This window comes from Diabrotica virgifera, chromosome 1 (assembly GCF_917563875.1).
Source record: "Diabrotica virgifera virgifera chromosome 1, PGI_DIABVI_V3a".
Classification (NCBI taxonomy): domain Eukaryota; kingdom Metazoa; phylum Arthropoda; class Insecta; order Coleoptera; family Chrysomelidae; genus Diabrotica; species Diabrotica virgifera.
This window is the reverse complement of record NC_065443.1, coordinates 291087569-291104483: the sequence shown is the minus strand read 5'-3', so window position 1 is coordinate 291104483 and position 16915 is coordinate 291087569. Positions and strand designations below refer to the sequence as shown.

General features: G+C 33.3%; 1 protein-coding gene across 2 annotated transcripts in view; it reads right to left on the bottom strand.

Annotated features, from left to right (window-relative positions):
• LOC114329749 (uncharacterized) overlaps positions 1–16569 on the bottom strand; it is a 278805-nt gene extending 262236 nt beyond the window's left edge. Inside the window, exons 1-2 of one of the 2 annotated variants that reach the window (XM_050642134.1) lie at positions 16293–16569; positions 1521–1971 (exon numbers count right to left, since the gene is read on the bottom strand). In XM_050642134.1, the coding sequence (XP_050498091.1) occupies positions 1521–1901 (381 nt within the window). In that variant the 5' untranslated portion in view covers positions 1902–1971; positions 16293–16569. The remainder of the gene's footprint in view (positions 1–1520; positions 1972–16292) is intronic. The other variant, XM_050642135.1, reaches the window with a different exon arrangement.
• Positions 16570–16915: the final 346 nt, after the last annotated feature.

Below are 16915 nucleotides of genomic sequence, written 5' to 3'. Positions count from 1 at the left end.
CAGGACCTGATAGAAGGTTTGAACATGAATTTAGATACTTGATGATTACAAAAATAATATTTTTATTTTTTTAACCCTTGAAAATCGTTCTTTTTCAGTTTTAAAAAATTCGAAAACGATCAACTTAGGAGAAAAATTACAAAATACCTTTTTTTTAGAATGATACAAAAAATTTAAAATAATATCTGCTCGGGTCGAATTTTTTTATGTATAAAAAATGTCATTGTTCAATTATTAATTAATTATAGTCATAACAAAATTATATACGGCACCCCTTGTTTTTATATGTCTTAATTTCTTAATTTTTTAATTTCTTAATTTCTTGATTTTTTAATTTCTTATTTCTTAATTTCTTAATTTCTTAATTTCTTAATTTCTTAATTTCTTAATTTCTTAATTTCTTAATTTCTCAATTTCTTAATTTCTTAATTTCTTAATTTCTTAATTAACATAACTAAATTACATAATCTAATAATTTTTATCCATTAAACAGATCGGTTGCAGATCCACCTTATATCTTATATATACCAGATCCTCTACTACTATAAACCCTGTTTTTAAACCAGGAGGATTAAACTCAAAAGACAGATTCACAATTCACATTCAATAATGTAAGTAGAAAAATCACCAAATACTTCTTCTTTTTTGGTTGATCATAAATATTATATTATACTAACACATCGCTAAAGAGTTCTAAATACACCTGTTTTTTAATTAAAAACAAAGTAAATCTCTAAAACTTAAATGAATAACGCAGAAAACACAAAAATCGCCGATATTACTTAATAATCCTATGAAATGTCAATGCTGTCAAAATTTCATAAATGTCAATAGTGTCAAAATTTCATAAACGCCGGTATACATGAAGCCAGTAAGCAAGCACGTAAAGTGGGCAGGTTACTTGCCTTTTATAAACGTTTACTTGAGAAATCTTTTACTTTTCTTGCCTTAAAATATGGCTCAAGTAAAGGCCGGTATACATGAAGGCAATAAAAAAAGCAAGTAAAGTTGGCAGATTACTTGCCACAAGCCACTTGCCTTTTATAAACGTTTACTTAAGTCACATTTTAAGGCAAGTAAAGTAAAATATAAATCAAGTAAACGTTTACAAAAGACAAGTAACTTGTGACAGGTTTACTTTGTGCCCTTGCTTTCTTACTGGCTTCATGTAAACCGGCCTTAACAGTGGAGTAAACTTGTTTAAGGTTGGACCAATTACAAACAAGAATTATGGAAATTTGAATTACTCCTCCTAGTTTAAAAACACGGTATAGTACTATGAGCTGCGTATAATTATGCAGCTGAGTAATAGCGAAATAAACTACTTTATAGACAAATTTAGTGTACAACCAAACGTACCACTTAAGTATTAATTCAAAAATATTCTATCGTTTGTAACTGCACCTCTATTCGCTATTTTATAGCAACCTAAATTATCGTCATACGCGACAATAAAATCAATAACAAAAATAATCTTCTAGATACTCATTTGAATTTGATACTGAAAATAAAGTACTTACCAAGGAGTCTTCGTAGTCATCAAACTCATCTTCATTCTCCAACTCCCCATAGGTCTCGAACAAGTCCATCTCCGTGGTAGTGGTGGTGCTAGGCGTGGTACTAACCACCTTTCGGCCACCCCACCCCTTGTGCCTGATTCTGTACGCCCCATCGTTCGAAACGTCGTCTTCCACGATTAGTTTATTAATACGAGTCATCACTTTATCGAATTTCGAATATCTAGACTGTTTGTAATTGTTACTATTATCGTGGTACGACGCGATTGTCTTCGGATATTGCTTTTTCTGAGTTCGATCACTGTTTTTATTGTATATGTAAGACGTTGTCACGGAAAAGCACAAGTAGAAACATATCACTGTTTTCACTATATTGATTAACATTTTCGGTGGCAGTCTCTTTATTTCTTCCTATGGCAACTATATAACATTGTTGGTTCCGAAAGTTTAAAAGCTTTAACAATAAAAAATGTTATAAAAAAAGGTCAAGGAAAATCCAAAGAGTCAAAATAATTAAAAAAAAATCAACGGAATCGAAGGAGTTAAAAGAATCAGGAGGTTAAATAGCATCATGAGGTTGAACATGGTGAAAAGTGTCAATACAAATGTCAAGAATGAAAGAAAGAAAAGCATAAAGATAGCCAAGTGAGTGACAAATTAAAGACACAAAGAAAATGGATAAAAATGCAATAGTGACAAGACAGAAAAGGGCAAATAATAAAAAGTAATAAAGAATCGAGAGCATAAATATAAATACAGGAAAACAGTCGCAGTACATTAGGAACAAAACAAGATAAACTAGGCGAGAGATTTAGGGGATATTTTTAGGAGATATAAAAATAACATTCCTTAGATATTATACAGTGTGTGGCAAATTTATGGAATGCTTAAACTATTTTAGAAACATTTAATAGCATATTTATGAAAAATTAGTTTTATATGGGTTGTGTAATATTCTTGTGTGTAATATCTTCAGTGTGTAATACCTTCACATCGTTTGAGAAAATGGGAAAACAGAAACCTATAAAATACGTTTGTGTTTTCCCAACAAAGTAGGTACCTATAATAAACATAAAATAAAAGAGAAGCATAAGTAACAAAAAAGATCAGAGTAGAAATACAAAATCATAAAAAAAATGAGAAAAGTGGCAAGAAAAAGAAGATGGTTAAGGCAGATGGAAAAGAAACACAATAAATACCCAACAAGCAAAAGAAATTAGGTACCAAGACAAAGCAGACAGGATGAATAAAAGAGAAGGTATAGAGAAAAAATGGAAATACCTATAAGGTACTGATTTCTAAAATTTTTATTTAGATCCCGACTTCTTAGAAATTATTTATTTTTGATAAAAGGTCACAATAAATCGATGTGCAGTATTTTCTTAAAACAAGTAACAAAAATGCTCACACTTAGTAGAACAAAGTGGTTGAAGATTATCCTTTTCTTGAAAACGATTTTTTCTAAGGGTGCATTCCTCGGAAAACATACAGATAATTAAGTATTATAGCACATCTTTGCAGTTCAAACGTTTTTGTTTTAGAAAGATTATTCACATTTGAACTAAATTATTGTGGTGAAATAATATGAATATGTGAGTAGAAATGTTGGCAAAAAGTGGTTTGAATATACTATAGATTTCTTAATGTCGTTCTGAAGCTATTTCCTTGTGGCATTTTTATGATTAATTATTTATATGGGAAATAAGCCACAATTAAAATGAAAAAAATAATTTTATTAACGTTTCGACGCCCAAATCGGGTGCCGTTGTCAAAATACAAAATATTACTAAAATAAACTAAAGTGTTGTTGCTAAGCAAAAAAAATTCTTCTAATAATTTATTTAATCTCACTCATTTATATTGACCATTAGACGTTAGAATAAGTGAACATCAATCTTATATTAAAAATAGAGAATTTGAGAGATCTCAAATATGTCAACACGCATGGGATAATGAACATAGAGTTCAGTGGAGAGATTCAAGTATAGTCCTGAAAGAATCAGATAGTAAAAAGAGAAAAATCAAAGAAGCGGCTCTAATTATGCTAAATGAAACCAATTGTGTCGCAAATTCCTCGGTAGAATGCAGTAGGATGTGGTTACCCATACTGAAAGAGGAAGTCAATAGAAAGAAAATACCAAGATTAGTAAGTCAATAATATCGAGCTAGTACATATTTTATATTTTAGTATTACTTATATATCTAGTATTATTAATAATATTTATAATTTAAACATGTTACAAGTCAGAATTTGGTATTATTTTTTGAGAGTAAATTAATGTAAGACCAAATACTTACAATGTCGGGATAGTATCACAGGGTTTTTCCTGGTTTTCCCTTGTGATTTACTATGAAGTCTCTAACGCGAGAATTTTACTGTCGTTGCATTTGGTTGTCTTTTTAAAGACATATCACATGCTATAATTTTTTATGACGGATATTCTTGAGTTGGGGTTAATTTCATGTAATCGAATGAACTATCTTTCAGTAAGTCGTCCCAGGAACGCAACTCATAAATATTGGCAATATCATTTTAAAGTCTTCTACTTTAAAATGTATAATATATGTCTGAATTGCCAATATAAATGAGTGAGATTAAATAAATTATTAGAAGAATTTTTTTTGCTTAGCAACAACACTTTAGTTTATTTTAGTAATATTTTGTATTTTGACAACGGCACCCGATTTGGGCGTCGAAACGTTAATAAAATTATTTTTTTCATTTTAATTGTGGCTTATTTCCCATATAAATAATTAACTATAGATTTCGTCGAATTGTCAGAAAAACGTGGTTTAAAAATGACCTTCAAAATTCTTTGCAGAGCACAAAAATATATTAAATATACATGAGCTTTGTTAAAGGTTGAATTACTAACACTATGCAATTTGCATAAACATTGTTTTAAAAAATATATGGTGTGGGTGAAGTGGTATCGCATTGCTTTCTTCAACCACACTTTCTGAAACAAACCCAATAAACTTCGTTTAAATGTAAACCTAGTTAATATGAGCTCTAGCTCTAAACAATACAAAAAGATTAAATGAAAAGTAATCATTCAAGGTAAAGTATTGGGAAAGCGAGGAATTAGGAGAAGAAGAATATCATGGTTAACGAACCTGAGGAAATGGTTCTCCACAACAACAACTAATCTATTTGAAGCATCACTTAATAAAATAATTATAGCCAGAATGATCGCCAATATTCGAAACGAATAGGCACCAAAAGAAGAAGAAATAAAAATAAATGAAAAATAATGAAGAAACCAAAACCTGGCATTTATATAACAATAATTGTGAATAAGTTATTCAGCCCAATATTGTAGATTTAAATGTTAACACACTCTTCGTCTTAAAAATTGGATCTATAGCAGTAAACGAAGTTATTATTAATTTATTTTTTGTATCTCTTGTAATTATTGATAATATGGATAGTGTATCCTGTATTCGATAAGTTTCTTTCTATTATTCGTTACTTATTGCTCTGATTTTGTCTTACCCCCATATTTTTTCTGTTCTCCAGTTATGGTTCTCCTCCCTCCATCTATTGTATGGATTTTTTCTCTTGGACTAACATTTGTATGCTTCTCTGGTTGTATTATTTTGGTCCCTCTTAAATGTAGGGCTACGGCTAATGATTCCATTTTTTTGTTTTTGACTGTAACGAACATGTTTGTTCTCTTCCATAGTTTAATTTATTTGACAAGCAAGGTGGAATGACAAAATACATAATAATAACTAAACTGTTCATTCAATTTCCATGGGCTACTGGAATTATAATCTATACGAAAAGAGCTTTTATATTGCCAAGTTATTTAATTATTGATAAACAATTACTTATCTAAAATTTTAGTTGAAAATTAAATATTTTATTGGAAAATCCCGCATTTTCCGAGGAAAATTTTCGTCGAAGTAAATCGGGAAAAACACGTTTCTATGCAGAATTTAATTACGGTGAATTTTTATTTGACTGTTTTTGGTGTAAAGTTAAAATCTTTGGAGTTATATAGCAAAAATTGAAAAAAATACGATTTTCGGGCCCCATTTTGTTTATAAAAAAAGTAGCACACTATCTGCGGACTTTGCATACCTATATTATTAATATATACAATCATAAGATTCGATTCCAGCAATAAAATTGCTGGTAAATAACTTTTCCCAAAGTGGCCTATTCTCCGGTAATCTGCCCAGACTATATTTATTTATTTTCTGTGTCTCCTAGTGTACATTTTAAACCACAACTTTTCATTTATTGAGGTAAGTTAGACCATATCTACTTTATTGTATCCTATGACATTGTGGTATATTTTATGATAAATCTTTTTGTGACATACTGTATAACGAGTTTTATAGGTTATTACACTATTAGTTGAAGTATGCAAATAAAATATTTAGCGGACCATAAAACAGCTAATAATTAGAAAAGAACATACCGATTCAATATCCATCAAAACATTTAAGAGCTCTTAATAAGCGACTCTGACTGCATGCAGGCATATTTAAACGATTTTAAAAACATTTAGTCCGTTTTATAGCCCCAGTGATATTAACTGGAAATGTCAAACTGCTATGGCGATTTTGCTATGCAGTGACATTAAATTTGTGTTTAAGCTAAATAAAAATTGGGATAGTGAAGTTATTAGAGCATAAAACATATTTTATTAAGGGGGGAAATATTTTTGGTATGTTTTGGCCAGTCAAATATGAAAAAATGATAAAATTGTGAGTATACAGGGTGGCGAGACGAAAACGAATTAAGAACTATGACTTTTGAAATTCCGAGCGATAGGTCAATTTTTGATTAAGGGTATTCCGACCGTAGTTAAAAACCAAAAAAGGAATGATAATTTTGAATGTTTACAAACAAATTCTGTAGATATGAGTAGGTCTCGAGTAGTTAATATGAGTCAAAAATCTGCTGACTGAGTTTGGACGGAAGAACCCCCAAAAAGCTAGACACTGTGTGGTGGTAATTACGGAAAAGTAATTCCAAACAACTCGTCAACACTCAAGGCAAATGCGATATTTAAGCCAAAAAAAACCTCAAAATATCAAGTAGGTAGGAATGAGTCTTGAGGAATGAGTAGGAAGAAAATTTCAAAAACAACGAAATTAGAGAGGCTTACGAATAACTAAAAAAGATAAAAAGTGGGTATAAACCTCAAACAAGTCTATGTAAAGATGAAAGTGGGCAAATATTCGGTGACCAACAGAAAGTCACAGAAACATGGAAGCATTATTTTCAGACCCTACTTGGAACACAAGTAGACATGGAAGATGAAATGGGTATGAACTACGTAGAAGAGAATGAAGTAGATAATGGAGTAGAAGCTCCAACTATAGAGGAAGTTCTCGAAGTTATTAAGGCCCAGAAAAACAATAAAGCTTCGGGAGTTGACGAAATACCAGCAGAACTGTATAAGGTAGGTGACGACCACCTAGCAAGTCACATCCACGCGCTCATCAAAGACATATGGCAAGAAGAGAAAATACACGACGACTGGAAGAAAAGTATAGAATGCCCGATTTATAAAAAAAGGAGACAAACTCCAGTGCAAAAACTACCGTGGAATCTCTCTACTATGTACAGCATATAAAGTCCTCACGTATATTATAAACCAGCGGCTCCAACCACTAGCAGAAAATAATATTGGAGAGTATCAGACGGGCTTCCGATGGGGAAGATCGACACTGAATCAAATATTTACAGTCAAACAGATCTTGAGCAAATCATGGAAACACGATATTGATGTTCACAACGTGTTTGTAGACTTCAAACAGGCATACGACTGAGTCAAAAGGAACAAACTATACTATATATTGGCTGAATTGGCAATACCACACAAGCTAATAAGACTCATTCAAGCCACAAAGGATGAAACTCAGGCGAATACAAAACCACCGGACAGACTTTTTCAAAATTTCGCAGGGACTAAAGCAGGGAGATGGGCTGGCCCCAATATTGTTTAACCTGGCACTGGAGTATGCGGTTAGGCAAATGCAAACTGGACGAGGAAACCTACTGACCAACTGAACGGTTCAACTGGGCGCTTATGCCGATGATATTAATATTATGAGTATAGAAGAGACGGAAGAGAATAACACAGGCAAACAGAGCTTATTTTGCCCTCTCCCATATATTTCGGTCTAAAAGTGTCCACCGAAATACAAAGATGAGAATCTATCAAACTTTAATTCGACCAATAACATGCTATGGCAGTGAAGCCTGGGTCCTGAAAGAAACATCCTTGTTTTTGGATCGACACATTCGAAAGAAATTACTGAGGAGAACACTAGGACCTATGAGAGAAAACGGAATCTTCAGACGTCGATACAACAACGAGCATTATCAACTTTATAAGGAAACGCCCCTGTCAGACTTCATTAGAATACAAAGATTGCAATGGGCCGGACATGTGATAAGAATGGGAGAGGATAGGCTACCAAAAAGAGCACTGAACGCTAGAATGCAGGGTAGATACCGGTTGGAAAGCCAAGAAAGCGCTGGGAAGACACAGTAAGCAGCGACGCACAAGCAGTTTTACGAGCCCGTGTCTGGAGAAGAGCAGCCACAGACAAGCAAGGGTGGAGGCAAAAAATAAAGGAGGCCAAGGCTCAATTTGGACTGTAGTGCCGTAGAAGAAGAAGAAGGAATGAGTCTTCTTCTTATTGCCCTGTCTCCTGTAGAAAGTTGTCGATCCAAATGGTAATTGTAGCTTTGAAAACTATTGCACGAAAGATTTTGGCGGATGAGCGAGTTTTTATTTTTTTACCTCCTTTTATCTTTTACGACGAATAACACTTGCTTTACGGAATAACACAAACCAGTGGCGTAGCCAGGGAAGGGGCCCAAGGGGGCCGGGCTCCTCCCGAAAGGGGGGCTTTGAAGGACGAAGATGATTCTTTTCCTAACATGAAGATTCTGCTTGGTATATTGGCAGTCCTCCCTGTCACAACAGCATCAGTTGAAAGGTAAATTATTATACAATATTTCCTATAAACTTTGATGAGTTTACTTTGAACTATAAATAGTTAATATCGTTCTTTTTAGTTGTTCTAGTAATATGTTTTCTTCATTGTAATTTATTGAAGTTGTAACAATTTTTAATAATACTAGACAGCTTGTCAGTAATATTACTCATTACCTCACTTTAAAGTTCAAAAGATTCCAGCTTTTTTTAATTTTCCAGAACATTTTCAACACTGAAAAGACTGAAGACCTATTTAAGAAATTCAATAGGTGAAGAAAGGCTCACTTCCCTTGCACTCTTATCCATACATCGAGATTTGCAAGTGAAGACAGAAGAAATCATCTGCCAATACACAAGAACTCCAAGAAGGTTGCAGTTCCATTAGTAGGGCACATCTTCATATGTATTACCAATTCAGGATTGTATTGAAAGTAAACTTGCTAATTTTGTGCACATAATAAATGTTATGAACGGATAAAAAATTGTATTGAGTTTTGAAACCTTTCTATGAACATTACTTGTAATATTTATGGGTTTTGATCTGTTAAAATATGAGTATTTTTCAATAAGAAAGTGGTAGAGTATACAGTATGACAGAGCATCAATCAAATTATGACTCAAGGATCATTAACATACAACTTTACATCTTTCCTAAAGTTTTAATCAACAAAATAAAATGTCGTTGATTTTTCCTTTTCGAGAGGAATTGAAAACTATAATAAAGTTATTTGTAACCTAAGATTTTGATGCTTAAATGAGTCCCAAACGCCTATTTCAAGGTCTAATTTTCAAAAATTTTCCGGGGGTGGACCCCCTTTTGCCTGGGAGGTATTCCATACCCCCAGACCCCTCGGTGGGCCCCCCAAAGCCAATTCCTGGCTACGCCACTGACACAAACGGATGACATTTGACCAATGCGTTCTTCCTATTATGACATGCGGAACAGAAACTCTCACGCTCACAAAAACAAAGAGTGGCACAAAGGCGCATCGCGCATGGAAAGATCAATTCTCGGCGTGACAAAAAAAGACAAAATAACAAACCAAGACCTAAGGAAAAGAACAGGTATCACTGTTCGATATGTCGTCGGACGTAGCCAAGCTGAAATGGAATTTGGCAGGTCACGTAGCGTGACTAGAAGACTCAAGATGGACCAGAAAACTAATTGACGTACGCCCAAGAGAAATCAAACGTAGCAGAAGACGACCACCAACACGCTGGATGGACGACATTAAACGAATGTCCAGGAAATGGCAACAAGACGCACAGAAGCACGGCACAAGCCGTCCAGGATTGGACGGAAGAGGTTGCATGATGATGACGTCTCAACACATGACCCAAGTATTCTCTTTTTACCATATTATATTATACCGGAATACAGTTTGAAGTTTTTACTTCTGTATGAGTTTATTGTATTTTTCTCTATTTGATTGTTCTGAGGAACTGTTTTTGTTTACTCGTGATCCGAAGGACCTCATTGTTAGTAACTTTTTGTACCCATGGAATTCTCAGTATCCGTCTGTATATATACATCTCAAAGGTATGTATTCTTTTGTCTATTTCAGAGTCCATTCTCTAAGTTTCACAGCCATACAGCAAGACAGAGAAGACATATAACATCTAATCATTAGGATTCTGAGCTCTGGACTATGGTATGATCTTGTAAAAAATGTTTTCATGTTCATGAGTGTCTTCGTCGTTGTTCGGTTCTTGATAAGATTTTTTTGGGTTACACTGGCTGTTGATAGTTGCTCCCGAACATTTTATTATTATTTGTCCCTTGTCATTCAAATTTACGTTTATCGGTATCTTGTAGTAGTAGTAAATAGTAGTTTAAATATGTAAAATCCAGGTGAGTGGTATACAACGACTGGAAGAACCAAAAAATACAATGAGGTAAGTAAATATTTTTAATGTTTTGGCCAATGAAATTAAAAAGACAAAACGTATAGTAGGGTGAGAAAATAAATATAAAAAGGAGTGAAACAACATTAAAATGTGAAAACCTTGAATTATCCATGTCTGTCTGTCCGTCCGTTGACTCCTCCGTTATTAGAGCAGCTAGAATGTCAAATGAGGTGACAAAGGACAGTTTATAACCCAAAAATGGTATTAAATGTAAGAAATTTGGCATCGAACTGCCGGTTTCAGAGTTGCAACCGGAAGAACTGTAAAGAGCAGTAGATCTGACGAGGCATTGGTTGACTAACTCCTATTTTATCTACAACAATGCCTCGTCAGGTTTACTGCTCTTATGACGCCGTAAATTATCGCCCGTGTGGCCTTTCGCTTAAAGTACCGAAATAGTACAAGCGATATATTATTCGACGCACCTTTGTAAGGCGAGAACAAATATATGCTTCCGGTTTACATAGTGCTTTCGTTAAAAAAGTTGTAACCGGAAGTGCCACATCAATAGTCGTAGACATAGTACATGTGATCAATGGACGAGTATTGAAAAATCGATTTCGTATATTTAGTTCTGGTTTTGATGTCACATCCGGTTAAAAAGTTATGACCGGAAGTTCGGCAAAAATGGCTAAAAATTAATGAAATCTTGTATCAATCGACGCAGAGTTACACGAAGAGTTCAAATATCAAATCCCGCTTTTACTTCCGACAACTTTGAGTGAAAACTAGGAACTTGTTGCGGAAGTACAATTAGGTACGTGTTCAACTTGTATTTAGAGAAAGTATATCAGTACAAAGGATAGCGTAACCGTGAACAACATTAGATATGCGAGTAAAACTAAGCTAGGTCAACAGTGTCAGAACTGAGGAAACTTAGATTGCAGAAACAAAGAATACAACTGATTACAACAATAACAAGACACAATCTTGATACTTTAGTCACATTATGAGTCACTCTGAAAGATATGAACTTTTGCATCATGCTGGGAAATATCCAAGGCAAGCGTTGTCTTGGAAAAAAAATTATATAATGGATCATGAAACTAAAATAAGAAGGTTTATATTAGAGCACAAAGTTACAATTATCTCACTCATTCTATGAAATTGAGAGCCATGCTATTTTCACAATTTAACATATTTAATTGATCTTTTTGTTTAATATTGGGGTAGATTAGATTTAATGTAGAAATAGAAGGCTTGATATTCTTGATGTACCTATCCGTGACGAATGTTGGCGATCATCATGACAATATTTACCTTATCTGCCGTAGCGTGGAAAAGCTGCACAAATGTTGTATTGAACCAGGTTCTGAGGTTCTTCAACCAGGATGTTCTTCTTCTTCCTGGATCCCGTTTTCCAAATATTTTTCCTTGCAGGATGGCTTGTAGAAGGGCATATGTGGATTCATTTCGCATAATGTGTCCGAAGTATTGTAACTTTCGAGATTTGATGGTGGTAGTACCTCTCGGTTCTTCTTTATTCTTCTAAGAACCTCCTTATTTGTGACTCGGTCAGTCCATGGGATTTTAAGTTTTCTCCGATATAGCCACATCTCAAATGCTTCCAATTTTCTGCACATATCTTCGTTCAAGGTCCACGATAAGAAGGCTTGATATATGGTATTTTTACGGTTTCTGTGTATATATCACCACTGGCATAAGAATTTTCAAGAAAGGCAATTATATTATCTAATTGGATCGTAAATGTTCGGAATTTTTTATAGAGTGTATTAATGATCCTTTTTGGCATTTCGGTTGTGATTGAATCGCGGTTTATATGTTTGCGTTTCGCCTTGGTTGGTTTTTGTATTATTTAAGAAAAACTGGCATGAATTTTAGTTTGTTACGTATTGGAGTTTCTCCGGTTATAACATATTCCAGTTTTGATCGGTTTTTAAATGGGAAATAAAAAAATTAAAGGAAAATAAGAAACATATGACATAAGAAATCAAATATCAACTAGATAAAAAAATAGAATAGTCTAGGGGTATAAAAAATTTAGTAGTAAAAAAAATCCAGATAAAAAGAATAAGAGATAAAAAATGAATAAATAAATGAAAGTAACAATAAATTGGCCCATGAAATTAATGTTCTTATGAAAATTTTCTAATTTCTATAAGCTTTTTATATTAGCGAAACAATTGTTACTGAAAGGACCGTAAAATGATATAATAAGGGCAGACAAAACAAAGTAGGACATAATGGTAGGGGAGTCCAAGCGGGGATTTTTGCAGTTACTCGAGCGCGTCTGATGCAGGATCTTAATACAGGGGAGTTCGTTAAAGTGGGCGCGAAAAAAACTATGCTTAAAAATACTCGAAATTGTCATATTAAGATAATGTAAGTTAGGTAAGTACATGCAAAAGAGTGTATATTTCAAAAATCTGACGATTTGAGTGGGGCGTAAGGAAATGGGCGAGTCAAAAAGTTTCACAAAATAAAAGCAAATATTTCGCGAAACGATCGTCAGATCGAAAAACTAAAAAATACGTCTCTAATATTTTTCAAAAATTTATCGAATGGTACTAAACATGACCCCCCACGGAGAGGGATGGGGGGTACATTTATAATTTTAAATACAAGCCCCGCGATATTTCGCAAAATAAATATCAGATCGAAAAACTGCAAAATACAATTTCAAAATGTTTTTGAAAAATCTATCGAATGGTACCAAACACGACCCCCCACGAAGGTGGGTGGGGGTTTCTTTAAAATCTTAAATGGAACCCCAAATTTTAATTGCAGATTTGGATTCTGTACGTAAAAATAAGCAACTTTTATTCGAGACATTTTTTCGAATTATGGATAGATGGCGCTATAATCGAAAAAACGATTTTGGAAATGGAAAATTAAATTAAAAAATGGAAAGTCCCCACTAAAATGGTAAATTTTACTTAACTTTTTTTGGTGTTAGGACCTAATAATCACAACCCAATAGGTCCCCATAACGCTTGAGTGACTGCAAATTTAGCATACTTTGCTCCCCTACCATAAATATAAAATCTAAAACATTATCCATACAAGCAAAAATAAAACATATACCTACCTAAAGACGCCTGAAAAGACAAATCTCAAAGGTCCAGAAAAAGACGAAAAGATATTAGACAAAATGCATTTAAAATAAGATAAAGACATTAGGAAAGAGAGAAAAATAAAATATAAAAAACACAGGATAAATAATAAATGAAATAATAGTGGTAAAGAGCTGTAGAATGTTAACAAGGGTCAGACGGGATAGAATGGAAGTATATTAGACAAGTTAAAAAAGAAAGAGCACGAGCGACAATTACGAATGTTTTTAATAGGTGTGTGTATATAAACATCATATTGAAAAGCCATTTTTGTTAGTTTAGCGGCAATTGATTTTCAAAGAATTATATTTGAAATTTGTGGTACAATAGGAAAGCAATAAGAGCACAAAAGGCTAAAATTACCAACAAAAAGATTAAAATAATATTAAATTATTATTTTTTTCGGTATTTTCCTCAAATATTCATACCTTTTGGACATGTATGTACAGTGCTTCATTTTAGACCTACAAACCTACATCACAAACACATTTTTAGTTTTTCAAATTACTATAAAATATCGTCCTGAAGGGATTAACGTACACAGATTCACTTATTCACACAATATTCTCAGTTCAATTGGGAATTGGGACTCAAATACATATTCACATTGGCGTTATAAATAAACCGAAAATGATATTCAGCAGCACGTGTAAAAAGCTCTGCAATTAGAATTTTCAAGAAAAGCAATTATGTTATAACTGATGGGATCGCGAATATTCTGGATTTTTCTACGAAGTTCGTGAATAACCCTTTTAGAAATTTTTACGTGAATGACCCACAGTTTATGTTTGCCTTTCTTCTTGGTCGGTTTGTATTATTTAAGAAAACTGATAAATATGATTTTTAGTTTATTCCTTATGATGAATTTCTTCAGTTATGACATATTCTAGTATTAATAAATGAGAAATCAAAAAATAAAGTAAATTGAAGATATGTATCTATATATTATAACAAAGAAATCAAATATAAACTAGATGTAAAAAATATAATAGCATGGGGACACAAGAAAGCCTAGTAGTAAAAAATATAATGTACAAGAAATACTGTAGAAGAGCTGTAGAATGTTAGACAAGGGTGAAAAGGGAAAAAGGGGCGAGAGAGTGACAAAAATGTTACATTTTATTTTTTCTTTCTCCCCTTCCTTTTACCCTAGCATAGTCCTGTCGCCAGGGGGGGTACAACGGCCTCGTTAATTCAGATGGACTTACTCAAGTTTTTTTTATGTATTTTGACCCGTAGAACACGAATTTTTTGGGTAACAGTTGATCCGGATGTCGATAAGATTGTTATAGACCAAGAACTTGAGGAATTAAAATAACAGCGATTTTTGGCAAAACAAAACAATATTTTGTATTTTTTGGGCCATTTTAAGTAAAAAATATTTCTACAAGTTTTTTCGTAGGATGCACAGTTTTCGAGATAAACGCGGTTGAACTTTAAAAAAATCGAAAAATTGCAATTTTTGAACCCGAATAACTTTTGATTAAAAAATAAAATAGCAAGTCTGCTTACCGCATTTGAAAGTTTAAGTCAAATTTTATCGGTTTTGATTATTTGCATTGGTAAAAATTTATTTTTTTATTGTTTAACAAAGCTATAAACACGTAGGGTTTCCCGTGCTTTTACATGCGTTTTAACGCATGTAACGTAGAAATAGTCTTGATTGCACTAGTACCTATTCTACCTACTCGTTCGATTTTAAATGAGAAATCATAAAAACATCACTCACGCACTAGTTGTTTGTAGCTTTGTTTAACAATAACACAATAAATTTTTAGCAATGCAAATAATCAAAACCGACATAATTTGACTTGAACTTTCAAAGGCGCTAAGCAGAATTGCTATTTTATTTTTTAATCAAAAGTTATTCGGGTTTAAAAATTGCAGTTTTTCGATTTTTTGAAAGTTCAACCGCGTTTATCTCGAAAACTGTGCATCCTACTAAAAAACTTGTAGAAATATTTTTTGCTTAAAATGACCCAAAAAATACAAAATATTGTTTTGTTTTGCCAAAAATCGCTGTTATTTGATTCCTCAAGTTCTTGGTCTATAACAATCTTATCGACATCCGGATCAACTGTTACCCAAAAAATTCGTATTCTACGGGTCAAAATACATAAAAAAAACTTGGGTAAGTCCATCTGAATTAACGAGGCCGTTGTACCCCCCCTGGCGACAGGACTAAGCAGGGTCTCGGATTTTGGCTGGCTACTTTAATTTCCATTCACCCATATCTTCCATTCTTTTCTATTTCCTGTCATTACTTTCAATTCCTCGAGTGATTTTTGTTTAACTTTTCCCGCCTTTACTACTTGCTCTATCCTTTTTTTTTTCTTGGCCTGCTTCTATTTTTTTACGATGTTCTTGGCTTCGGGGACTTGTAATTCTTGTAATTCTAAACCTTATAATTCTATTGGGTTGCATCCTCATAAAATTCCCATACCAGTTCATTTGTCTGCTATTTTTATCATTATTTGTTCTTGATTTTGCCATTCTCCTGTCTCCTAATAGTCTCATTGCTTAATCTACCCCATTTTGTCTATCCAACTATCCTACTTGGGTGTCAAGAAGAATATTACACAAATCAAGAAAATAAAAGGGTAGGTACGAGCAATATTGAAATATGTTTGTTAATATGTGTATATAAACATCAGATTGAAGAGCAATATTTGTTAGGTTAGCGGCAATTGATTTGCAAGAGTATTATTTTGACTTTATGGTACAGTAGAAAAGAAATGAGAGCCCAAAAGACAAAAATGGTAACAAAAAAAAATTAAAGATTACTAAGAGCTAATTTTTGTTGGGTATTTTATTCAAATGCATACCTTTTTGACATGTATGTACAGTACTTCATTATTAGACAAACCTACATCACAAAACACATTTTTATTTTTTCAAATTTCTATAAATATCGTCCTGAAGGGATTAACGTTCACAGTTTCACTTATTCACAGAATATTCTCAGTTCAATTGGGACTCAAATCCATATTTTCACACTAGCGATATAAATAAACCGAAAATGATATTCAGCAGCACGCGTAAAAAGCTCGATCGTGAATTCTCACGCGGTCGTATCACCACTCTCGCGGTTCGGACAACACTGTGAGCGCTTTGTTTTGTTTTGTTCAGGCTGCATAAATCTGGTCCATTCATGAACGGATCCCTGGCTCGTGTTACACACGTTGTTGTTTGTTGTGACAAAAGGGGGTGTAGCTGTTGACATGTTTTGTATGTGCATGCATTACCCACATTACCCACACGGGGCGAATAAAGATATAAACCTACAGGGCAATCGCTAAGATTCTTCTAATTGAACTAACTATTCTAGCTATTGAATCTAACTATTTGAAAAGTTTAAACATACAAAAAAACTGAGGGAACATGATGACAGATAGAGAATAAGAAAGCTCAAAACTTTAGAGATTATCAAAGCTTGTTAACTACGTTT